Genomic DNA, 27,172 nt, shown 5'->3' with positions numbered 1-27,172 from the left:
ATTAATTTTGGACTAATATCTCCGTCTAAAAACTTTACGTCTAATTGATCTATATCTGTAACCATCATTTCCTAAACTGTGTGCTGGTTCTGGTTCTGAAACGGCCTCTTGTGCTGGAGGTAAGTATTCTTGGCTTACTTCTTGGTTTGGTGGTAAATATTCATTATTTAATTCTGAAACATCACGACGATGACGGAATCTGTAACGTTTTACTGTTTTGTAACGGTATCCATCAGCAGCTAATTCATGAGCTGGTTCTACTTCTGGAGCTGGTGCAGCTTCTTGAACAACTTGAGCGACTGGTTCTTGATTTGGTGGTAAATATTCATTGTTTAATTCTGAAACATCACGACGATGACGGAATCTGTAACGTTTAACTGCTTTGTAACGGTATCCATCGCTGGCCAATTCATGAGCTGGGGCAGCTTCTGGAGCTGGACCTTGTACAGGGGGTAAGTATTCTTGGCTTACTTCTTGGGTAGGAGGTAAATATTCATTGTTTAATTCTGAAACATCACGACGATGACGGAATCTGTAACGTTTAACTGCTTTGTAACGGTATCCATCGCTGGCTAATTCATGAGCTGGGGCAGCTTCTGGAGCTGGTCCTTGTACAGGGGGTAAGTATTCTTGGCTTACTTCTTGGGTTGGAGGTAAATATTCATTGTTTAATTCTGAAACATCACGACGATGACGGAATCTGTAACGTTTAACTGTTTTGTAACGGTATCCATCAGCAGCTAATTCATGAGCTGGTTCTGCTTCTGGTGCAGCTTCTTGAACAACTGGAGCGACTGGTTCTTGATTTGGTGGTAAATATTCGTTATTCAATTCTGAAACATCACGACGATGACGGAATCTGTAACGTTTTACAGCTTTGTAACGGTATCCATCACTAGCTAATTCATGAGCTGGGGCAGCTTCTGGAGCTGCACCTTGTACAGGTGGTAAGTATTCTTGGCTTACTTCTTGGGTTGGAGGTAAATATTCATTGTTTAATTCTGAAACATCACGACGATGACGGAATCTGTAACGTTTAACTGTTTTGTAACGGTATCCATCAGCAGCTAATTCATGAGCTGGTTCTACTTCAACAGCTGGTGCTGCTTCTTGAACAACTTGAGCAACTGGTTCTTGGTTTGGTGGTAAATATTCATTGTTTAATTCTGAAACATCACGACGATGACGGAATCTGTAACGTTTAACTGCTTTGTAACGGTATCCGTCGCTGGCTAATTCATGAGCTGGGGCAGCTTCTGGAGCAGCTCCTTGTACTGGGGGTAAGTATTCTTGGCTTACTTCTTGGTTTGGTGGCAAATATTCGTTGTTTAATTCTGAGACATCACGACGATGACGGAATCTGTAACGTTTAACTGCTTTGTAACGGTATCCATCATTAGCTAATTCATGGGCTGGTTCTGGAACCGGACCAGCTTCTTGTGCTGGTGGTAAATATTCTTGGCTAACTTCTTGATTGGGAGGTAGATATTCTCCGCTGGGCTCGCCGCAGCTAATAAAACCGAAGGCTAAAGCGCAAAGGCTGAGTGCCACCAATAGTCGCTATAGAAAAATACAAAAATTTGATTAATAATCAATATGGAAAATAAATTAAAAATTCAGAAAAAATAGTTTCATATTTTCTAATGTTACCATTTTATATTTTATGAAATAAGTCTTTCTAGTTTAAAGATCAGCGTGCTAATGATTTAATTTAATTATGTTCTTCGTATTTATATTAAAGACATCTATATCTAAATTATTCTAATTTTATGAATGGTTAACGAGATTTTCATTGATACTTTTTTTCAATTCATAATTTTTATAACTAAAATGTCAAAATTTCGTATAGTAACTAATAAAGCTTTGAATTTGATAATAAAGAATTAATTTCGCATTTTAATGATGAATTAATTTAGTTGATCGGAAACCTTTGTACTTTACATATTTTTACTTAAAAGCTTACATTAATTGAGATAAATGATAGCTACCCCAACGGTTTTTAAAGATGTTGAATTATTTTATAATTATAAACTAATAAAATACTTTTCGAATATGTATACATCGATGTTGAACTAATTTTTAATTATTCTTAAGAGTGTGCGTTATAATTTTGTAAAAAATTTGGACAAATGGTCAGAAAATATGAAATACACATATCCTAATAGCTTAAAATGGACGAAATAGAAGTTGTTGACATATTTTGTTTAAGTTCTATATTATAATATTGTCACGTTTAGTCTTAATATTAGAAAAAAATATTTATTTATTTAGAAAATTATTTAAAACTTTATAATAGCAATTAAAATTTCTTGAACAGAAAACCTAGATTGAATAGGAGCAGGTAATCGCCATTTTTTCTCTCTTTTTGGTGATGCAAGAAATACGAAACTCACTTCCGTGAACAAATTAACAAGCACATCACCTCGGATTAAAGAATTATGTTAATTTAATGAAAATTAGTTGTTTTACTCATAACTATTACAAAATTCGGTAAAAATATTTATGGTCAATCAAAATGTACATAACGCCAATTACAGTAAACTCAATTCTGAGTGTTGGAAAAGCTTCTTTTTTATTAAGTTTGTAAATTCGAACTTCCTAAGATGTAATTTGGTACCTTAAATTCAAAAACAAAATTCAGGTGGCAGACACAATTTCGCAGGAGTATTTGACGTAGATTACAACAGTAAAAAAAAGTTTTCTAATTTTTAAATTTGTAAGTTTTGTTTAGATTAATTCATATTTTAAACTAGATATTGTTTTTAACAGTTTTTAGTATAACATTGTTAAAACAACTGGTGAAGTCTACTTTGATATTGCTTGTCTAAACATAAATGGCTCTGATTTGGTTGTAGGCAAAGATAAATATTCAGCTGATCAATATTTATTTACAATTTAAAAGCAAAGCAATTTTGTGCTTGTTCTTAATTGAAAATTAGGGACCGCATTGGTGAAGAAAATTATTGCCAAGGAATTAAAGAAGCTCAAGGTAGGAAGAGACTTACGAATGCTCTGAAAAAGATTTAAAAACTTAATTTGAAATTTTCTATCTGCAATTTATTATCATTCAGCAGTTTTCCATCTGCGAAAATATTTTTTAACTATAGTAGCTTGCTTATGAAGATTCAGAATATCTTCTCGAGATAGTGAAATGCTTTATTGACATCTAAATAGCGTCAGGATATGGAATGACTCTACAGACCTAGTGAATTACTAAACTAAGACTTTTTGCTTACAAGTTGCAATAAAATCTTCTTATTATTCAAATTTATCTTATGACGAATTTTGAAAATGTAAAATTATAATTATTATATGTATGTATGTTCGAGTTTACATCTACACATGACAATAACAATACATACTAAATGTAAGTGTAGTAATTCATAGAATTTATAGAAAAGAAAGTTTGCCCTTATTAAAAAAGTTCTGATATCTTGGAAACCATCTATGGACTTAATTTGAGAAAGTTTTACTTTTAATCATGTAAGAGAAGTCAAAAAGAAAACATCAAAAAACAAATTCAGAAAGTCTCAATTGCCACACTTTTTTTGAATCTACTTTTCGACAAAGTCGGAACTCAGCAATTTTCGACTTTTTTTATATTATTTAATATTCTTAGCAAAATTCGCGTATTGAATCATTTCTGTCCGACTATAGAATCTCAAGATACAGAGTTTTATTACATAATCTTAAGTATACGCCTTTTGACGAATATGATTACATTTCTGAGATTGATCACATATATCATATTTAAATTGTTATAAACAATAAAAATAATGAAAAATCACGTATTTTATAATTAATCATAAAATTTGAGTGCTTCATCAATAGCTCGTTAAATTTAATCAAATTATTTGAAACAATACTTCTCTTGAAAGTGAATTTCTTTTAACTGAGAGCGTTCTACAACTTACAAGTATCGTCTAATATTTTTTCTAGGGAGCTTTCTGTTGCATGTTCTTAAACTATTTCAATACTAAGTTCAAATCATGATTTCGGTGTAATACTTCATGGTCTAACTCGCTTAATATAATAATATTCTAATATAGACCTGAAAGTGTTCTAATATTCATTTTCAAATTTGCATATTGAGTAGAGATAATACAATTGTTTTATATTAGTTTTGTTTTATTATACTACTAAAGGATAACAATATAGGAATTTTCATATTATATAACCTAAAAATTTTTAATATCTCCGTCTATAAACTACACGTCTTAAAGATTTGTAGCGGTAACCGTCACTTCCTAATTCATGTGCAGGTGCTGGTTCTGGAGCAGCAACTGGAGCTGGGGCAGCTTCTTGGGCTGGCGGTAAGTATTCCTGGCTGACTTCTTGATTTGGTGGTAAATATTCGTTGCTTAATTCTGAAACATCACGACGATGACGGAATCTATAACGTTTTACTGCTTTGTAACGGTATCCATCAGCAGCTAATTCATGAGCTGGGGCTGGTTCTGGAGCTGCAATAGGTGCTGGAGCAGCTTCTTGTGCTGGTGGGATATATTCTTGGCTTACTTCTTGATTTGGTGGTAAATATTCATTGTTTAATTCTGAAACATCACGACGATGACGGAATCTGTAACGTTTTACTGTTTTGTAACGATATCCATCAGCAGCTAATTCATGGGCGGGTTCAACTTCTGGTGCTGGTGCTGCTTCTTGTACCACTTCGGCAACTTGTTCTTGATTTGGTGGTAAATATTCATTGTTTAATTCTGAAACATCACGACGATGACGGAATCTGTAACGTTTAACTGCTTTGTAGCGGTATCCATCGCTGGCCAATTCATGAGCTGGAGCTGGTTCTGGAGCTGCAATAGGTGCTGGAGCAGCTTCTTGTGCTGGTGGAATATATTCTTGGCTTACTTCTTGATTTGGTGGTAAATATTCATTGTTTAATTCTGAAACATCACGACGGTGACGGAATCTGTAACGTTTTACTGTTTTGTAACGATATCCATCAGCAGCTAATTCATGGGCTGGTTCAACTTCTGGTGCTGGTGCTGCTTCTTGTACAACTTCGGCAACTTGTTCTTGATTTGGTGGTAAATATTCATTGTTTAATTCTGAGACATCACGACGATGACGGAATCTGTAACGTTTAACTGCTTTGTAACGGTATCCATCGCTGGCCAATTCATGAGCTGGAGCTGGTTCTGGAGCTGCAATAGGTGCTGGAGCAGCTTCTTGTACTGGTGGAATATATTCTTGGCTTACTTCTTGATTTGGTGGTAAATATTCATTGTTTAATTCTGAAACATCACGACGATGGCGGAATCTGTAACGTTTTACTGTTTTGTAACGGTATCCATCAGCGGCTAGTTCATGGGCAGGCTCAACTTCTGGAGCTGGTGCTGCTTCTTGTACAACTTCGGCAACTTGTTCTTGATTTGGTGGTAAATATTCATTGTTTAATTCTGAAACATCACGACGATGACGGAATCTGTAACGTTTAACTGCTTTGTAGCGGTATCCATCAGCAGCTAATTCATGAGCTGGGGCTGGTTCTGGAGCTGCAATAGGTGCTGGAGCAGCTTCTTGTGCTGGTGGGATATATTCTTGGCTTACTTCTTGATTTGGTGGTAAATATTCATTGTTTAATTCTGAAACATCACGACGATGACGGAATCTGTAACGTTTTACTGTTTTGTAACGATATCCATCAGCAGCTAATTCATGGGCTGGTTCTACTTCTGGTGCTGGTGCTGCTTCTTGTACAACTTCGGCAACTTGTTCTTGATTTGGTGGTAAATATTCATTGTTTAATTCTGAAACATCACGACGAATACGATATCTGTAACGTTTAACAGTTTTGTAACGATAACCATCACTTGCTAATTCATGTGCTGGTTCAGGTGCAGCAACTGGAGCTTGTGCAATATCTTGTTCAACTGAAACTTCTTGTTCTTGTGCTGGTGGTAAATATTCACTGTTTAATTCTGAAACATCACGACGGTGACGGAATTTTAAACGTTTTACAGCTTTATAACGATATCCATCATCACTTAATACAGCAGCTGGTTCAGGTTCTTCTACTGCTGGTGGAATATATTCTTGGCTTACTTCTTGTGCAGGTGGTAAATATTCTGCACTTGGATCGGCACAATTAATTAATCCAAAGGCCAAAACGCAAACACTAACAGTTAAAAGTAATTTCTATAACAATAATAAAAAAAGAAAAACAAAATTTTAATTATATTTTTATCCCTTTTTTTTTTTTTTTGTTTATTAATTTTTTTTAATTCACAAATTATGAATGTTTTGAGTTTAGAAATTTTAATTTAGTATAAATCTTTCTTTTCATTTTTTTAATAATTTTTTTTTTTCAATATAAATTTTTTCAACTTTAATTGTAATTGCAATATTTTTTAACACTTTGATTTAAATATACTATTTATTTTCTTCTTTTAATTTTAGTTGTATTACCATTTTAGCCTAATTCTGTTTTTCAACGTTTTTAGACTGGAGAATTCGTATTGAATGATTAAATTTGGGTTTGTTCTGCGTATTTATACTGAACGGATTACTATTAATATTATTCTAATTGAACGAGTTTTTTTTAATAAGTTTTTCATTTACATGTTTTTCTAAAACCAATATACCAAACGCTTACTACCTAATATTTAATTTTTATATATGTACACATTATTATAATATATAATTATGTATGTATGTATTAGATTTTTCCAAAAATCGCTTTTGTTTTAAGTTTCCACCTCTAATTTTACGTACTAAAAGAGTATGTAGACGATTCAATGAGATTATCTTGTTTTTTTTTTCATATTCTTTTATTTTCGTTTTTCTTTTTTTTTACTATTTTAAATTAGATATCTTATATTTCCGGAATACGTTTTGTAGATTTTAAAAAAATTTTTAAAATAAAAATCCAAAATTATAAAATTTTATATAAATTAATTAATAAAAACTCATATTAATATGATTTGTTTTAACATAATTTGGTAATAACAAATTTTTAATAATATTTAAAAATAATATGCAAATAAGCCGGTGATTTAAAAAAATTCTAATTTTATTATCCAAAATATAAAAATATTAATATATTGAATAATTTTTACAATTAAGAAATTTAATATATTAATATATTATTTAATATCGTAAGTAATACTGCAAAATTAAGAAGTCTTTTCTAAAACGTAAATTTCCCGCAAAATAATTATATAAAATAAAATATTAATAAAAATATTAATTAAAACCAGAGGTACAAGTTTACTATTTAGTAAAAAACGATATACCAGACATTGTGGGAGCAATTTTTATGTTATAATTTATTTTAATTTATACATTCATTCATATAAACTACAATAAATACATACATACATTAATTTATATATAATATAATATATACATACACGAAAATATTGATAAAATATTGAATAATTATATTTATAAAATTATAATGAAAATAATGTTTTATTTAATTAATAAAAATGTTTTCTTTTATTAATTTGTTAACACATTTATAAGCGAATAAGTGTTTAAAATAACATTTTTTTTCGGCAATCATTGACAATCAAACAAAAAAAATGTTCGTATATTGATAGTTATGTAGTTATAGTATATAGTGAAGCATAAAGATATAAAGACACACAGATCAATAAATTATTAATTAGTAGTCTTGTTAATGCAAATCATGTAATTAATTTAAATTGAATGCATTTTTTGTTAGCTTTTGAACGAAGCTAAAGATAATAAACGTATGAAATAGTAACAAATAAACTAACCACGGCGAATCTTTCAAAACAAAAAGCTTAAATTTTTGATATAGAAATGAAAATTATTAATTCCTTATTTTTTATGCAACTATAAAAAAATGTGTTTGCAAAAATATTTAAAATAATAAAAAATTTTTAATGTTTTATTTCTAATTCTCGCGTTTGACAAAATTGAAGTTAATTTTTCCCCAAATACATTTGTGAGAATGAATTTGAAAATTTACTTTGCTTTTGCTGACAAATACCGAATCATGCATTGAGTGTTGTCGAAAAAATTTATTAAATTGTTAATAGACTTTTTGCAGGATGTAAAGGATTTTTTTTTTATTTATGTAAATGTCTGGTCTCAACATTTTATATTATTAAAAAATTTTATTAATATTAGATTACACTCAATCTAACAAGATGTGAGATTGAGTCTTAAGATTAAAATAAATTTTTAATGCGGTATCAAATATAAGTCTTTTGTGTTACATAGAATTAAAAAATTGTAAAGAGTCAAAAAGCAAAATTTTGAAATTTTTGAAATGAACTTAAATAAATTTGAAGTTTTTTCTTTCTTTACTAAAATTTGATTTGTACTTCCATAAATAAATTTATAAAACATTAAAAACAAAAAATATGACACAATAGTAATTGTGTAAATTGAAATATACCGTAAGTAATTGGATTAGTTAATTATTATTTAATTCAAATGGCGTATAAATTTTTTAAAAATATGCTAAGTGAAAAAGTTCTTCTAATAAGTACGCGCGCATTCTATTACATAGCCAATTCACATAGGTGTAGGAATAGCGTTTGATGCTGTTCTGTTTAAAAAGATCGCCAATATTCTGCAATATGACTAAGATGATGAAAATGCGGGTATTTCGGCAAAATAGCCGCAATTGAGTATTTCTAGCAGACACGCAATAAAAATATTTTAACATCAGCAACTTTTGAACATTTTAAGATCTTTCTTTCAAGATAACTGGAAATGTAGAGGATGAGGATTTGAAAAAAAAAAATTAATTGATATTTTAATTGCATTTTTTTTTTTGCAAAAACAAAAAAAAAGAGGAGCGAGGAAGAATGGCGGTAAGATTGTTTTTAAAATGTTTTCTTTTCATTTTGATTTATTTGCGATTTTGTTTTCACTCGCGAACACTGTGACACAGAATTTTGATTTCGCAGCTTATTCGACTAAAATTAAGATAAATTCATCAATCGTATAGTGTAAAAAATTTATATCCGTTCTTATTATGATCCCTTCGTCGATCACGATAAGGTTTTCAGAATATGGCTTAATAATTTTTACTATACGAATGTTCAATGCGAAACTTTCGTAGCATCACAGCTACGATACTCATATTAAAAAAATCATAAATTGGTGATGATTATCAAAAAGGGCATGGATGAAATTACTTAAATAATTTTGCAATAATTTTGTCCCATTTTAATTTTTTGGAATGGAAGTGTGAATTTTTATACAAAGTATTTTTAAACACGTCATTTAAATTTCTTTTTTATTGGGTTCTTCTTTGCTTATCTTGCAACAACGGGAAACATCGACAATTTACTACCTAAAGTATAATATTATGATTTTTAATAAAAAATTTTGGATAAAATTGAAGGAAATTCTGTCTAGTCAAGAAGCATAAAATCAGCATATACGGGAAAAGATAATCATGTTACTATTAAATTAATTTAAAAATGAAGAAGAAAAAAAAATGCGAGTTTTTTTTTGTTGCGAGCATAATTTTCAATTTAATCAATTTTGATTTGTTTGTCAAGACGTTGATTTACTTTGAAATAAAGATTTTAGCAGTTTTTTTTTTTTGTTTTCTTCATTTATTTTTTTTCTATATCTTGAATATTGTAAATTATAAAAGTTCATGAATATTTCAAAAGTTTGCAATCTTTTTTTTTTCTGAAATCTAAAAAAAAAATCAAGTAAAATAAATTTACATATCTTAATTAGTTCAGAAATTTATCATAATAAGCATTTTATATTTTAACTGAATCATAGTAAAACTTGTTGTGCAAAACCATAGCACTTTTCTCAAAGATTTTGTATTATCTTTGTTATATATGTATGTATGTATATTTGGCTTTTTATCGACCGCATTACATACTATAAGAAAGGTGATGCGATGGCATCGAATTTCACGTGACGAATTTTAAACAGAAATGTGTTTTTCTATTTCTCCTAAATTTCTCTGAAATTCAGGGTTTAAAATCCAGTTGTGCATTAAATTTCAAGGGAATTTAATGTTTTATTGAGAATATCAGGGCTGGGAAATGAAACTTAAATTACAGACCGATCTTATACATTTCTTATTATGATTTTGGACTAATAGACGACATAATAAAATTAAAATATTAAGAATTTCTAAATTTATAAAATGAAACTCTGCTAAAAATCAAATTTATAGTTTTTAAAATAGCTTAAAATTTACTTGCATTCTCAAAATTTGAAAGATATGTTTAAAGCAATATTTCTCATATCCATGACAACGCGACTACAAAAATAATTAATGGGCAATAATTTTGTGACCCCGGCTAGTTTGATTTTCAAATTTTTGCAAAAATATTTAGAAAAATGTTTCTTATATACATACATATATACTGTAAAAAAAATTAAAACAGAAAGTTATGCAAGTATTAAGAATATTAATTAAGCATTAAAACTAAGGTAATCAGTTCGAATTCATTTTATTACAATACGCAACAAACACATTTACATTTTATATTTAGAATTTAAGGTTTAATGGTTTTTATGTTGGCCATGCTCCTTAAGCGACTTTTCTCATCTTCCTTCTATCGAACTATAACTATCGAATTTTAATGGTCGCGCGACCATTTTTATGTTGCGGCCGGCCACATTTGTGGTTGCGATACCCTTTTTAAGAATCTCTGATTTAAAGGATATTTTCATGCCGTTTTTCAACACTTTCTCAAAACCTTTGTTCGGTTATATGCTGATCTCATCCGTTTTTTTTTGTAGATGCTATTCGCTGCTTATTGTAATTCACAATTAAGCAACAAGAAAAACCAGAAAACTTTTAGACACAAATTTTAAATTTTGAAAATACATTTTGTTTTTTTATTATTGTTTTTTGATATTTTGAAGATGTTTTAGAAGCTTTTATGAGATTTTCATTCAAAATTATAAAATTCAAAAAGAAAGAAAAAAAAAAGAATTAAAATAAAACTAAAAATTAATTAAATCTAATTTGATATGAGCAACTCTTACATTTTTTCTATCGTATATGCGTTTAAGAGTTAAGGTTTCAAAATAGCAAAATTTTTCTTTTAGTAATTGATGCTTAATTAAAATTATAAAAATAATGATGATTCTTATTCAAATTTTGTCGTGTTTTTTTTTTTTTCAGATTAACGGCCTTTATATAATGAGGTGCAATTAACAATAAAAGTGTAAATTTTGTTTTTTATGATCAAATGAAAATGTTGTGGATAGAAATAAAGTCATTCGCAAATAATCATAAACCAACTATAGCTGTAATATGTGGACACAGTAAAACTAATTTTTTAATGCACAATATATTTACCAACTGTACAATAGTGCCCTTCCATACAGCAACTTTAAATTACTAATAATTTGTAAATATTTCTTGAAAAACGGTTCTGTAAGCAACACATTTCACATTTTAGACCTCTTAATTGATCGCCGAAAAATTGACGAAAAATTGGTCAAAAAAATTTAGATGCTTTGAATGATTTGTTTAGAAAGTCTTGTTAGCAACATTTACAATGTAGCGCTAACATAACATAATGATACGCGCGTAAATGTGACGTAATGTAAGAATAGCGTAATGACTCAGATAATATTGTTCAACAGTGTTAACAATAACGTTGTTAATAAATATTTTATTTTTACGATATTTCCTGTTGGAAAATGGAATTGGTGGTAAACAACTTGGTTTTAACAATTTCATCAAATTGCCGATTAATTGTGATTCTTGATATTGCAAAAATCAAGAATATAAAGTTTCCAATACTATTCAATTTTTTAATACGGCTTTTTTTTAACACTAAACTATTATTTAATTTAACATTTATTTGATTTTGCTTACATAACTGTTTTTATTTTTACGTACAAGTAGACTATGTACTGTCTTAATATGCTCATTAGTATACTCTAATGAATTATAATTTGAATAAAATTATATTAGTAAAGCGATTTTTTTTTCTTGTTTTTTTTTTTCTAATATTTACATACAAATTAAATTAATTGCTAAAATCAAGAGTGAAATTGTAAATTAAGATTAAGACAAAATTTGATAACAAGAATTAAATTGTGTGATTGTTTTTATAACAGAAAGAAGAAGAAAATGATTTGTGCAAAAGAGTTTTTTAAAAAAAAAAAATTATAATTGCTTAAAAATTTAACCTTGAATGGTTTTTGTTGGTAATACACATTTGAAATAGAGACGTTAGTTTGAATTCAATTAAAATACAATTCTAAATTCATTGAATGGTAGATCATAAAATTTTAGAACATCATGGTGTTGTTAAAAGTCAATTTCTATTTTAGTCTCAATAGGTGGGTGGGTAATTTTTAATCAAATATTTTATTTTCAAATCTTTTGATAAAAAATAAATTTGATTTTCGGTAAATTTTATTATTTAATGTTTTTTCAGTTAATTTTATTGTAAAATTTTTCAATTTTGGAATTTCGCCGATGAAAGTTATTGTAGTTGTTAATATGCTACGGTTAATATTTAATGAACCATTATAAATTCACTAGCCAAAATATTCATATTTTAAGCAAAAAAATTCATGGTGATTTTGTAAAATTCGAAACTCAGTATTTTATAGGATCCAATCACAATATTTTTATTTAAAATTAGTTTGTTTTCATTTATTCGAAATAAAATTTCTGTACTGCTAATCTTATTGACTGGTAAGTATCTGAAATCTATTGTGTTCCATCTCAATTTAATTTACATCGAGCAAATTATTTTCACAAACTGCTGTTTTAACTACAAAACAGTAAAATTTAAAATTTCTAATTGCAAGCACTTTTCCATTATTATTGAACAATATTATTTGTTTATGTACATATATTTTTTTCTGCTACCAAAAAGCATGAAAAACCGTAAAATAATGAGATATTCCAGAGTAACTCTAGTACATACTGCGCTAAATTTAAATTTTTTTGCACATATTTAATTTTTGCACTTATAATAAAATAAACACAAAATTTTATGTTCCTTAAACGGGGTTTAAAATGCGAAAACGTTTTAGAAGAAATATTATTTTTAAATTTTATACTTTATTTTTTAAATTACAGAAATTTAGCAAAATAATAAGAATGTTTTAAAATTTTTGTAATTCAATAAAAGACAAGAATATTGTTAAAGACAAAAATTTTAAAATATAATTTGAAAATCGTAAATGCTCAACGTAAATCATTCAACTATGTCTTTTTAAAAAATTCCTTTTAATTAATTTTAATAAAATGAGGAACATAGTGGTTGCTACCATCTTCGTAGAAATTATTTTCTAAACTGACTATTCAATAAACCAGAATTTTCTTTAACTGGAAATTTATCAAGTTAACAACCGAAAAAAAAGCAAGAGTGAATCGAACCAGAAATTATTTTATAAATAAAAATCTTAAGATTTATGAACTAAGAAAGCACGTGAGTATTAAAACGAAAAATAAAAGTAACAATTGATTTCAAAAAAATTTTACTCATAAACCACCGTAGAAAAAGCAGAATATGAAAAATATTTTGCCCCTAAGAAATTATTACCAACTTATGATAATTTAACATAAGGAGTTAACAACATAATTTAGAATATAAATTGTAGTCTTAAATCTTAGAGAAAAGCAAAAAAAAAAATACATTAAAATAAAAATAAATTGAATAACCTTAGAATCGTAAAGTTCAAGTCCAAAGCTTTTTCTATTATGTTTTTTGCTTTGATGCTCTTTTTTTATGGTTTTTCTCTTGTTTTTTTGCAAATAAAAAAAATGTTTTGGTTGTATTTTGCATTAATGCTTTTTTTGTTCAAAAAAAAATTGGTTAAATCTTAAGATGGTTTGAATTTCATTTGTTTAGAATTTGAGAGTCATCTGCTTAGTATAAATAGACAGAACAAAACGAGGTTTAATCATTCAGAGTAGCATCTTCATACTACTAATATCTATTAAATCGGGCTAAAATGGTAATTTGGATTATTTAATCGAGAATTCGTCATTTTGATTTTTTTAAGTATTTTTCACTTAAAAATCATCCCTATTCTAAAATACTTTTTTTTAGATACTTGAAAAAGAAATATCAGATATTATTTCTAATTTTTCTATATAATTTTCTTACATACAGAGACTACTTATCACAGTTAGTGTGTGCGTATTGGCCTTTGGCTTGGTCAGTTGCGGTGAACCAAGTGGAGAATATTTACCTCCACAAGAAGAATCCGATGTCTTAAGCTATAACGAAGCTTTGGGACCAGTACCCGGTGATGTTGCCCCAGCTCATTCGCTAGGCAATGATGGATACCGTTACAAAGCTGTTAAACGTTACAGATTACGCCATCGTCGTGATGTTGGAGAAATCAGCAACGAATATTTACCACCAGTACAAGAACAAGGATTTGTCCAAGAACCAGTACAAACCATTGAAGCAGCACCAGCTCATACTTTATCTGATGATGGATACCGTTACAAAGCCGTAAAACGCTTGAGATATCGCCATCGTCGTGATGTTGGAGAAATCAGCAACGAATACTTACCACCAGTACAAGAACAAGGAATTGTCCAAGAGCCAGTACAAACAATTGAAGCAGCACCAGCTCATACCTTATCTGATGATGGATACCGTTACAAAGCCGTAAAACGCTTGAGATATCGTCATCGTCGTGATGTTGGAGAAATCAGCAACGAATACTTGCCACCAGTACAAGAACAAGGAATTGTCCAAGAACCAGTACAAACAATTGAAGCAGCACCAGCCCATACCTTATCTGATGATGGATACCGTTACAAAGCCGTAAAACGTTTGAGATATCGTCATCGTCGTGATGTTGGTGAAATCAACAATGAATATTTACCACCTGTACAAGAACAAGGAATTGTCCAAGAACCAGTACAAACAATTGAAGCAGCACCAGCTCACACCTTATCTGATGATGGATACCGTTACAAAGCCGTAAAACGTTTGAGATATCGTCATCGTCGTGATGTTGGTGAAATCAACAACGAATACTTACCACCTGTACAAGAACAAGGTTTCGTACAAGAAGCTGCTCCAGCACCAGTCTCAATTTCTGAACCAGCACCAGCCCATACCTTATCTGATGATGGTTACCGTTACAAAGCCGTAAAACGTTACAGATACCGTCATCGTCGTGATGTTGGTGAAATCAACAACGAATACTTACCACCAGTACAAGAACAAGGTTTCGTACAAGAAGCTGCCCCAGCTCCAGTCGCAATTTCCGAACCAGCACCAGCCCATACCTTATCTGATGATGGTTACCGTTACAAAGCCGTAAAACGTTACAGATACCGTCATCGTCGTGATGTTGGTGAAATCAACAACGAATACTTACCACCAGTACAAGAACAAGGTTTCGTACAAGAAGCTGCTCCAGCACCAATTTCAATTGGTGAACCAGCACCAGCCCATACCTTATCTGATGATGGTTACCGTTATAAAGCCGTAAAACGTTACAGATACCGTCATCGTCGTGATGTCTCAGAATTGAACAACGAATACTTGCCACCAGTACAAGAACAAGAAATTCAAGTTGCTCAAGATGTTGCCCCAGAACCAGCCCCAGCACACACTTTATCTAATGATGGATACCGTTACAAGGCTGTAAAACGTTACAGATACCGTCATCGTCGTGATGTTTCTGAATTAAATAATGAATACTTACCACCAACCCAAGAAGTTAGCCAAGAATATTTACCTCCAGTAGCTCAACCAGCTGTAGAAGCAGCCCCAGCACATACATTGAGTGATGATGGTTATAGATACAAAGCTATTAAACGTAGAGTATTCAGACGAAGATACTAAACCAAATTATATTAATTTTTGAATATAATTTTTTAAATTCCTATTAAATATTAATAAAAGAGATGAGAACGTTTTATTAAAAAAATAATAATTAGTTTTTTCAATTCGATAATGTCTATAAAAGATATGTGAGTTTCAAGTGCTGCAAAAATGAAATTTAAATAGTTCCTTTTCAAAACTCCCTTAACAATTTTTTTTTACATTCCTTTAACCAACAACATTAACATAAATCTGAAGAGAGACTCTAAAAGTAAAAGGATATACTTTTTTGAAAATGTCCAGAACTCATATATTTCAAAGATTTAATTTGCCAGCTGGAGATAAAATACAGCACAAAATAAACTTTTAAAACTTTTACCTTTGGGATGTTGACCTTAAAGACACAAGTTCAAGCTATTTGTTTCTAAACGGTTAATCTTACATATCTCATATAAGAAGAATTGCGTCATCCAAACTTAAAACTAATAAAAAGGGTGGTTTTTAGTCTTCTTACATAATCAAAAATGATCTTTTCTTTTTTGAAACATGTTTTTTCTTTTTGAAAATATTTGAATATTCTATTATGCGAGAATCGAAAGCCGGTATTGTTAAAACATTTCTTTTTTATTTCAAACATTATCGCAAAATCGATTTAATTTTATGATTTTTTATATAATAATTTTCTAAAACAGACCTTTTTCTAGACTTATAAATATTGATAAATTAAATCTGATAGAAATTCAATAATAAAAAAAAAAAGTATTCGCTTTCAAATTATTTGAATACACGAATAAATTAAGAAAAATTCTAGTTTTTATAATGATACCGGATTTTAAAGGTGCGTTGATAATATTCTTATATAATTCTAAAAAAAAAAAACAAAAAAAAAATCTATATTTAAGAGTATAAAATTGATTTGAAGACTACTTAAAGCCTCATTTTCAACTTTGTTGTTGCTGGTAGAATTAGGCAGTTAACAATTTTGACAATTGAATCTTCAACGAAACTGTACATGAATTAGAAATCATAGTTTTAATAAAATTTTATGTTGAAAGGTTAGAATGCCCTTTATTAGAGTACGACAATATTTACTTTCGGCTGTCTTTATCACTTCATTTAAGAACGTAGAAAACACCAAGAAAATTGCAAGAAAGCGTTCATCGGGTAATTTGTAACATTTTTTTTCAATAAATCGGGTAATCCCACAAATTTTAGTTTGATTAAATATAAAATTTCAGTTTAAAGTATATGCGACATTTCTTCTGACTTTCTTAAAATTGTGCGATATTTTCGAATATACTCTTCCTCATTTGTTTCTTATAGATTTGTTATTAACAACCCTGCTCTAAACGCTTTTTATTGTTTGCCCAGAATGATATCAATTTTGTTTCGTAAAATTCATAATAATTACTCAATCATTTTATAATTCCCTGTACCTTCAATATTTTATTGTTTTTAACCCGATTTAATGGGTCCATATAATTTTCTTTTTTACCATATATTCAAAATATTACATTGTGTCATGAGATGCTAACAGCACCCATGCTAACATAATTTTTAATTGATATGAATATAATAATTTTTTTTTATTCTCAAATTTTGGATTTTTTTAAGCCGATCAACAAAATAATAATTATTATGCTACACCTTTCGGTCAATCTCAACGATTATATTGTATATTACGTGTTCATATGAAAAAATTTTAAATTTATTTATTTGTTTTTCTTTAAAAACTTATTAACTTCATTATAATCATCGTCATTTAAAATATCGTTTCATCAGAGAAAACAAAAAACATAAAAAAATTCACAATATCGCAAGTGAAAAACATCATGTTTATAAATATTTAACAACATGGTAAAAGAAAACATTAACAAAATTCTGAAAACCCAATCAAAAATATCAACAATAACGATAATACCGTTACTTATACAAGCATTAACAATATCTATCGATTAAATTATTTGTAATTTCTGTACCTTTTTTACCTATACATACGTATATAGGTATTTCATAATTTATACGCTTTACAGCAATATTTTCATCACCGAACTTTTATATGCCCACATACACATACGAATGTATTCATGTTTATATAGCTTATTTTTGCCAGCAAACGAAAATTTTACATATTTTATTTTTTTTGCATCCTTTTAACTCGTTTGTTTTGTAAAAAGTATAAAAAATTTTCTTTTCATTCGTTTGCTCCATTGCAAAAATAATAGAGAAAAAAGAGAGCAAAAAATGAACGTGCTAACCATCACTTACTTTTGTCAATATTTTTGCGTTCACCTAATTTATTTCCCATGCGGTAAATTTGACACGAACATGACATCCATAAATTTTGTTCTGAACATTAAGTTGTAGACATACGTTATGATACACACATATGAAAAGAATATATGGATGCAACACACATATTCAATGAAATGCATATAAATTATAGGAATTTTTACTAGGATAAATGCTGTGTAATAATATCTACATATTGTTATGTAAAGTTAAAAATTATGTAAAATCAGCGAGAAGGCGATTTCAGTAAAATGTTTTGTTGCATAACATTTTATAATTTTTAATGATTTTTCACAGTTTGTGTTGCATATAGAAATGTATGTGTGTATATTAAAATCATTTATGTTCTCTTCCCAGAGTTTTTTTTTGAATTTTTCATAGTTTGTTATTTATGACAAAATCCCATTCTCTTTTAAATTTGCTAAAGTTTTCTTCCAATTTTGAAATGAATCTATCTAAATAATTCATTTTAATATTATTGAATAATCAAAGAATTCAATTTATTAATTTATAAAACATTGGTTACAACAATTTTTCGCCTTTCGTCAATTTTTCTTAGGAACTTTCGGATTTCCATGAAAAGATAATTGAATCGAAATTTTAATTTTGTTTCATAAAATCCGTAATAATTTGCAGAAATAGCTATTTAGACTTCACCTTAGTTTTATTATTTTAGTCTTTAAACTATAAATTTTGCTTTTTTGAATTTATACTCGGAAGTGTTAATTGCATTTCTGTTCAAAAACTCACAATTCTTCAAATGGATAACAGGACAACTTAAGCAGTTGTCACCAATATTTAAATGAAATCATATTTAAAAATTTGGTGTGGACCTCAGACAACTGACCACAGCAACACGTATTTTTTTGAATAATATTTATAGAAATTCTTATTATTTCATTATGATTAACTTGACGAAATGATAAGATTGTCAAAATATTCTTTACACGTTTCTTTCAACTACTATCAAAGCTATTAGTCGGCGCTAAGGTAATAGACCTAGAAAAATGTAAAATAAATTTATTTATTTTATTTTTAAATTTATATGGCCACTATTGCAAAAACTTATATAAGCACTACTAAATTTCTACTACTAAATTTATTCTATAGATCGTTGCATGGTAGCAATTCGAACCACTGCTACGATCAAATCCAAAATAAATAGGGTTCTTGCAGTAATAAGTTTCATTAATTATTAAAAATATTGTTAGCTAGTTTAATACTCGTAGGCTTTAAAATACCACTGCAACAAACGGATAGACAAACAGAGGAACGAAAAAACATAATTAATGCGACCCATCGATGCTGAGCTATATGTTATATTTATACACATAATATATATATATATACATTTCAAATACTCATTCCTTAGCCTTACAAACGAAATTTTAAATTTACGATATCTTTCTAATATTCGTTCGTAAATTTTTAATTTAGCTTCAAATATTACAAAAAATGGCATATATATTGGAATTTTTTTAAAGTTCGAAAGGCTCTTGTAACGAATACAATAAATAAGGCAATATTATAATTATTAGTTTCAAGTCGCTATTTATTAAACCTTTCAAAAATTATTTATTTGAAGTTTGTATCTTTTAGAGAACAAAAGCTATAAGCAAAACGAACACTTTAAAAAAATTTTTCTTATTTTTCATTCTTTTAAACAATGGTACTTATTAAAGTATTCATTTACTAAATCACGCTGTAGATCTGAGAGCTATTTGTTACCATTTTAGGCCTTTATTTTTCCAATTTTCTTCAGATAATCATTTTCTATATAAATACTGTATAACATTATAAATAACACAGTAATCAAAAAATATCCTTTTTTTTATAAACATCAATATGATTAAATAATTCAATATAATATTGTTGTACATTATATATTTATTTAATACACAACACATATACTTACACGTGTTTGTGAAAATATGAAAACATAATTCCTGGCTCAAAAAAAAATACTTTGATTATTTTTGACAAAATGTTGATTAACAATAATAATAAAATAAAAAACAAAAAAAAAAAACAATTTTGAAATAAATATTATGTAAGTTGTCAATAATTTTCGTTGTTTATTGTAATATTTTCCGGGAAATTTCCTCTTATACTTTTTATGAAGACATTGTACAGCACCGAGAAAAATATTTTTGTGTTAACATAGTGTGGAAAATGTAGTTATTATGTAGGTATAGTGTAAAAAACAATGTCATTATTTATTTTTGACTCAATCTTGTTTTTTGGTTTTTATTCAGAACCCTTTTTATAAGTTCATCTTGTAAATTTCCGTCATATTATATTGGAAATTTTGATAAATTGCAACTATAAGAATGTAAAAGTAAATCAAATTTAATAGTGGTATACGCTTGATTTCTCTCATAGATTATAGAGTTCATTTTTTTTTTTACAATATTTTGTAATAAAAAATAGATTTGCTCCTTGATAAATGACTTAAAAATTTCGCATGTGTGTACATTTCATGTACAATATTGTGTAAAAAGATCAATTGAGATGAGATTTCCGTTTAAAAAAAAATTTACAAGTGGAAAATTATTTGACATAAGCGCGACGACATATTGGTAATTTGAAAATTTTTTAGTCAAATTTTAGATTAATTTAATTCTGAACTTGTTTTTCACATAGAAAATGTGATTAAGTATTTTTATTTACTTAATTTTTAAGCAGTATTTGGCCAGAGTAAAACATTTTATTATATATGTATACAATAACAGTTGCACTTACAACATTACTATACATCTTAACACGTTCCCTGTCCCATATTACAAAAATGCAAAATTGATCGACAAGTCCAACAGGGTTTTTTGAATAATTTGTTTTTTTGTAGTCAAAAGGTTACGGAAGTACAGTTCCGTTACGTCCAGTCGAATAATTTGCTTTAGAAGTTTCATATACCCCCCTGACGCACATATGGCTCAGGAACGTATTAGTGCTTATCAAGCGCACGTTTTCTGAACCATATGTGGCTCAGCGGACAGGGAGCGTGTTAACAAATCTTAAAATATCTGAACGTGATTCTATTTATACTCGCCTCCGGCTTGGAATTTTATTATTAAAAAGCTTTTAAAAAAATTGAATATCATGAATCCTGTACAAATTTTCTCAATACAAATTTTCAAGGTTTATTTATGTTACTAAACTAGTAATAGATGAGTTCAAATAGCATGCGTCTGTCAACAACAAATAAATTGGTTCTTAGGTGTATATATTTTATATGAATGATCCCCAAATTATTTCCATAATAGCGATGGTTTCGGATTTACAAGTTCAATATTGCTTTTTTGGAGCTAATTTTTTTAAATATTTTTTATAGTTTTTTACATTTTACAATAATACGTTGACATAGGCAGGTGATATAATCAAGCGGTTTAATTTCGTGATCCCAGAGCGACAATAGCCCTCAACACAAAGCTTTATAGCACTTACACCTAAAAGAAAAATTAAATTTTCTCCACTTAATTTCCTGAATTCTCCCAATAAAATAATGTTTTATAATTTTTCAGCAATTATTTAATTTAATTATAATTATTTTCTATAGTCACGAAATATTAATGATGAGAGAAATGGCTATAGGTATATAATATAATTATTAATTACTATATAGTAATTAGTATTTTCTTATAATCCCAAATTATCTTTGAAATTAATTTCATTTTTTTCTATTCCGTTAATCAAATATTAGTTTTCATGATATTTTGCATATATTTAGGCGAAAATATTGAAAAAAAAATTATCTAAATATCAATTAAAATTTGTGGTGAGTTTGTTTTTCCAAATACAACAATTATGTATAATAGTTTACAGATATTGTGTATAAATATTTTTGTTCTAATAAGTATATCATTGTTTATAAACATTGTTGATACATATATTTGTAGAATATAATATGTAAATACAAAATAATTATTCAAAATTTTTATTGGCCTTTATTATAGTACACTAATTTTGGTATACATGAATAAGTTAAAATAAGTTTACATTTGTTAAAGAACAAAAGTAAAATAATAATTAATATTAGTATATAAACACTTTACGCCTGGTTTCTGGTATTTCTGGTTACAAACTTAAGTCATCATCATCATCATCATCATTTAGCGTTACAGCTCGGTGTGAGCCTTAGCCTTCTTCACAATATTTCTCCAGACAACTCGATCTTGTGCACAATGTTGCCAGTTTTGTACACCCATTTTTCTGGTATCATTTTCAATATTATCTTTCCACCTTACTCTCGGTCTGCCTCTAGCCCGGTTATTTTCATTCATACGTATTAAATGACCTGCCCATCTTAATCGTTGTGCATTTACAAATCTTACAATATCTTCGTCTTTCATTATATTATTTAATTCTTCATTTGTTCTTCTTTGGTATTCGCCATTATCTAGTCTTTTTGCACCAAATATTTTACGGAGTATTTTCCTTTCAAATATACGTAGGTTATTTTCGTCTCTAACAGTAAGTGTCCAGCACTCACATCCATAGGTGACAATTGGTCGTATAATGGTTTTATATATTATAAGTTTCGTTTGTCTTGTAAGTAATTTCGATTGTAATAATTTCTTATTTGCAAAGTAGCTTCTATTTCCTGCTGTTATTCTGTCTTGTATGCTTGAGTGCATACTGTTGTCATTTTTTATTAATACTCCCAAGTAAGTGAAATGTGTAACACCCTCAAAATTGTGTTCGTTGATGGTGATATTTTGGGCGGTTCTTCTGTGTTCTTGTTTCGATATTTTTAGGTACTTTGTTTTCTTTTCATTTATTATTAGTCCGAATTTTTTGCATTTTTCCTCTAGTGTCACGAATGTTTCAACTAGAGTCCTGTAATTTTTTGATATGATTGCTATATCATCAGCGTATGCAATTATTTGATGGGACTTTGTAAAAATATTTCCACCCCCATCCATTTCTCCTATAGCCTTTTCCAATACTATGTTAAACAGCATAGCTTATAATGCATCACCCTGTCGTACTCCTGATTGATATAGTGAGGATAGGGATTGAATAGGAGAGGCTAAGTGCTGTAAACAGCATACAACAGCATAAATCGCATCACTATTCCATTTTGGAACCCTACAAACTTAAGTATTTTATTAAAACTTACTAACCTGCCAACTCTCCACATGTAAACAAAATTATTACTTAAACTCAACAAGCTCCGACAGCTAAACGAACACTAACCTGTTTTGCGATTTTTAGTCGCATATATGTCGGCATGTCGCAAAGTGAGCTTAGCTAATGTTGCGATATTGACAGATTTTTTCCCACGTTAATGTATCTCATTTCCTACTAATGAGAAAAAATTAAAAATCCAAACTTTGATTAATTAAGGTTTGAACCGTGTTTCTCAACCAAAACTCAATAGCACTTGTTGTTGTCGCGACCGTTTATGTAAAATTATGAAATACATTATTTAAAAAACAACCAGGTATTGCCACTCGAACAATGCTTAGAACCATTAATCATACTAGTTTTAAGTTATAAGAATCGCACAAAAATAAAAAGTTTTACAAAACGTAATAATACGAGTATTGTTGAACTCCTACCGACATAAGTGGGAAAATATTTGTTAAAATTTGATCAAATTTTCAAGTTATAAACTTTTTCAAGTTGAAAAGGGCAATAAAGAGATCTCTTTAAAGTACTACTGTAACATCTTTTTCTCAGTTATTTTAAACTAATGTTGTAAGATTTTATTTTTTTTAACTACAGAATCAACTAAAAAGAATGGGTTGTGAAATTTTAGAAGTTAAAACCTTTAACTATGTATAAATATATATATAGTATACTATATACTATGCAACTAAAGAACGTAGGGGGAATAAATTAGAATCAAAAAGTTTGTAAAGTAGCACATTTCCAAGCGAAGACATTTTTTTAAAATTCTTGCATATCTTTTTAAAGAGAACGAAATTAATAGAAATCATAACAATTTATTGGAATTATACAGGATTAATTGCGATATTTAAATAATATATTTCACTGCATTTTTTTATATGAAGGCATTTACCCTTATTTATTTGCTTTTAAAGAAAGATGTGCTTATTTCTTGAAGCGAGGGGACTCGACAAGGCGGTGCTACCAGGTTGAATTATTTATTAATACGGTGCTTTGATTTCCGTTAAAAAGATCCGTTAAAAAGATGTCACAAGTTTTAGATAGGAGAGGAAGAATATTATAGACTATCGACAATAGATACAATATAAAGAGTATAAGAGAACAATAGAGTTTATTTAATTAAATTTTTCTTTTATACCTTTCATTCTAAACGGTTTCGCATGTCTCTTACATGCGAAAAGACGGATGAACAGACAAATTGTTATTAATACTCACATTTTTTTACAAATTTTATTAGAATGACGTGGTAAAAAATGAGAATATAAAAAGAAAGTATTAAAGTTTTTGACCTCATGCTTTTGAACAATTTTTTTTTGTTGTTTTACAACATTTTAAAAGTAAAAGTTTTTAGTATATAAAACACAAAAAAGAGTTTATACAAGAAGGTGGAATTGAAATGAAACAAAAATATTGTAAATTACACCCCACCAAAGGTAAAAGATACAAGATAACTGAAGTAAGGATAAAAATTATTTGAAAGTTAACTACTTTTTATATACATAGTTATATGCAACAACTTTGTGGGTGCCGTTAAAAGAAAAATATATTTTATAAAGCATAGTTACATATGAACAGATTTTTCGTTTTCTAAAAAAAGTAAAGGTTAAAGCTTTGCAATTCATTGGTTGAATCAAAATAATTTTATGCATTTGTGTGGTAAGTGTACAGGAGAATATTATACAAGAATGCAGATTAACATTTTAAAAGACTTAAGGGGAAAAAAATAGCGCTATAAAGTATAAGTATGCTTTATAATAAATTTCATTTTTCAAAAATAATTAATTCAAATAAATTGTAAGTCTTAAAACTTTATAAAATTACAAAGTTACATATTTTTTTATACTAGTTGTAGGGTGAAAAATTCCACCTACTGGATCTAAAAAGATGTTTGAATAATATTATTTTGTCGTCATTGTGACTTTAAGCTAATGTATAAAATTTATAGTGAAAGAAATCAAATTTCAAGGACAAAGGAATAAATTACGCTAAAGTTTGTGAATATTGGAGTATATAATGGGCATTAAATTACAGGAAATCATTCCTCTGTAAAGTAATTGGTTTGAGAAGAAAGTTAAAGTACGCGCATGCAACCGAATTAAGAAACTATAAGTTTATTGTAGAAATTTATTAAATTATTTTAAAAAGATTATTGTGAGTTACGTGAACTGTGAAACAAATCATTTTACTTTTTAAATTGTAAGTTCTAATATTAAATTCTGTTAGTATGTGAACATCGGTACTGATTTTAAGGTGGTATTTTAGGAAATTGCTTTAAAAACAACTGAAAAAAATAATTTTTCTATGCAGTTTAGAATTAGTCTGTGAAAAAATAATGAAAATAGTTACATATATTATTAAGTCTTTTCCGACCATTGGTGCACTAGTTATGGTACCGGTCTTTTAACTGAACGGTCTCGGGTTCAAACTCAGTCTAGTCACCTACCTAGTTAAAACTCTATGATACAATGAAACTAGGGGATGACTATCTATGATATCATTCGCTAGCCCTATGCTCCTTCTACGAGTGAAAAAAGGACAAAAAAATAAAGTAAGCCCTTCTATTTTAAATAAATTAAAAAAAGATGAATCTAAATTCATTGCATATAATAAGAGAATGAGAATTCTCTGAAATTAAGAAAATGAATCAGGAGTTATTTGCTATATTTTAAGTATGAGTAATACTATATGACAATTTTTGAGTAGCAACAGTCTAAGGTAAGAGAATATTTAAAAACTACTCCGAAAAATCTAAATAATCATTAATTTTATTTTGTTTGTTACTTTAGTTCAAAGCATAAATTTTTTCAAAAATTTTCACATTTCAAAAGTTAATGAAAATTTTCATTTTAAGAATTTTGGAAATTATCTACGTATAATGTAGATTGGCTGTCGTCGTCGGTTTAGTTCTTTGTTTACACGATTATATTGTCACATATATGTCTTTTGATCGACTGAATTAAGATTAAGTTGTTAACTCAACTTAATAGTTATATATATATAGATTTATATTGAAATATCTGACATTATCGATATTCAATATTACTTTCTCTATAATATGTTCTTTAACAATTCCGCTACATGATTCAGTCGGATCGAATCGAATTTATTTCAACGTTCAAAATTTGGAATGATTTCCGTACAAAAATATAGAGTCGCAAAACTTTGATTTGGTTTTGACTCCAAATTGTATGTTTTGCAACATAACATACTTATTTATTCGCCGGGCGTTATACAGAACCAATTTTAGAGAAAAATTTCGATAAACAATCCCCTAAATATTAGATGCTATGTGGCAGGGTTATTGCCATCCACACCTATAGGTTCATTATTTTGAAAAAAATATTTAATTTAAATTACTTTGAACTTTTTTAATAAATTAAAAAATTTGTTGAGCGTTAAAAATTCCACTTTTAGAACGTCATCGTATAAAGTGTTTTTTATTTTTTTAAATTCAAAACAAAAAATAGAAATGATTAGAAGAAAAAACGCAAAAAAAAAAGCAAACTTGAAAGGATGAGACGAAATTCATTACATAATAATAATAAGGACTCAAGTGTAAAAGATATAAAGGAAGGGTTTTTATTGCAGTAATTTTGAAATTAAGATAAATATTCCATTTTTATTTGTTTGTTTTTGTTTTTCTTATTTACAGTTAAAAAATAAACATAATATTTTATCTATTTCCTTTTTTCTTTAATGGAAATTTAAATACCTGTTTTTTCTTTTCTCCTTTTTCATAAGATTTTACCTTTATAAAATGTTGCATTTTGTTTACAAACAAACGTCAGTGTTAAATAATATAAGAGGGATGGGTTTCTTTCATTTTTGTATACTTTTAAATAATATTTTTTAATTGCATTTGACTAGTGAATAAAAATATATTATTTATATAAGTGTATGTATAGAATATAGAGAGCATTATGTGATTTGTAAAGGAGCAAAAAGTTTTGTATAAAGAGAATAAAATGGGGACATCATTTTATCGTGTATGTTAATGA

General features: G+C 28.3%; 2 protein-coding genes across 2 annotated transcripts; one reads left to right on the top strand and one right to left on the bottom strand.

Moving 5' to 3' along the window:
* Positions 1-12: 12 nt before the first annotated feature.
* Positions 13-7,993, bottom strand: LOC129614046 (uncharacterized). The gene is made up of 4 exons (XM_055528432.1): positions 7,982-7,993; positions 6,063-6,159; positions 4,213-6,020; positions 13-1,560 (listed from the first exon to the last, which is right to left on the bottom strand). Exons 1-4 carry the CDS (start codon positions 7,991-7,993, stop codon positions 13-15), a joined length of 3,465 nt encoding a protein of 1,154 aa, XP_055384407.1.
* A 583-nt stretch (positions 7,994-8,576) lies between these two features.
* LOC129614045 (uncharacterized) lies at positions 8,577-15,770 on the top strand. Its single transcript, XM_055528431.1, has 2 exons — positions 8,577-8,600; positions 14,073-15,770. The coding sequence occupies exons 1-2, from the start codon at positions 8,577-8,579 to the stop codon at positions 15,768-15,770; spliced, it is 1,722 nt and encodes a 573-aa protein (XP_055384406.1).
* The last annotated feature ends 11,402 nt before the right edge of the window (positions 15,771-27,172 follow it).

This window comes from Condylostylus longicornis, unplaced genomic scaffold (genome assembly GCF_029603195.1).
Source record: "Condylostylus longicornis isolate FDR11 unplaced genomic scaffold, ASM2960319v2 ptg000100l, whole genome shotgun sequence".
Lineage (NCBI taxonomy): Eukaryota > Metazoa > Arthropoda > Insecta > Diptera > Dolichopodidae > Condylostylus > Condylostylus longicornis.
This window is presented reverse-complemented; position numbering and strand designations above follow the sequence as displayed.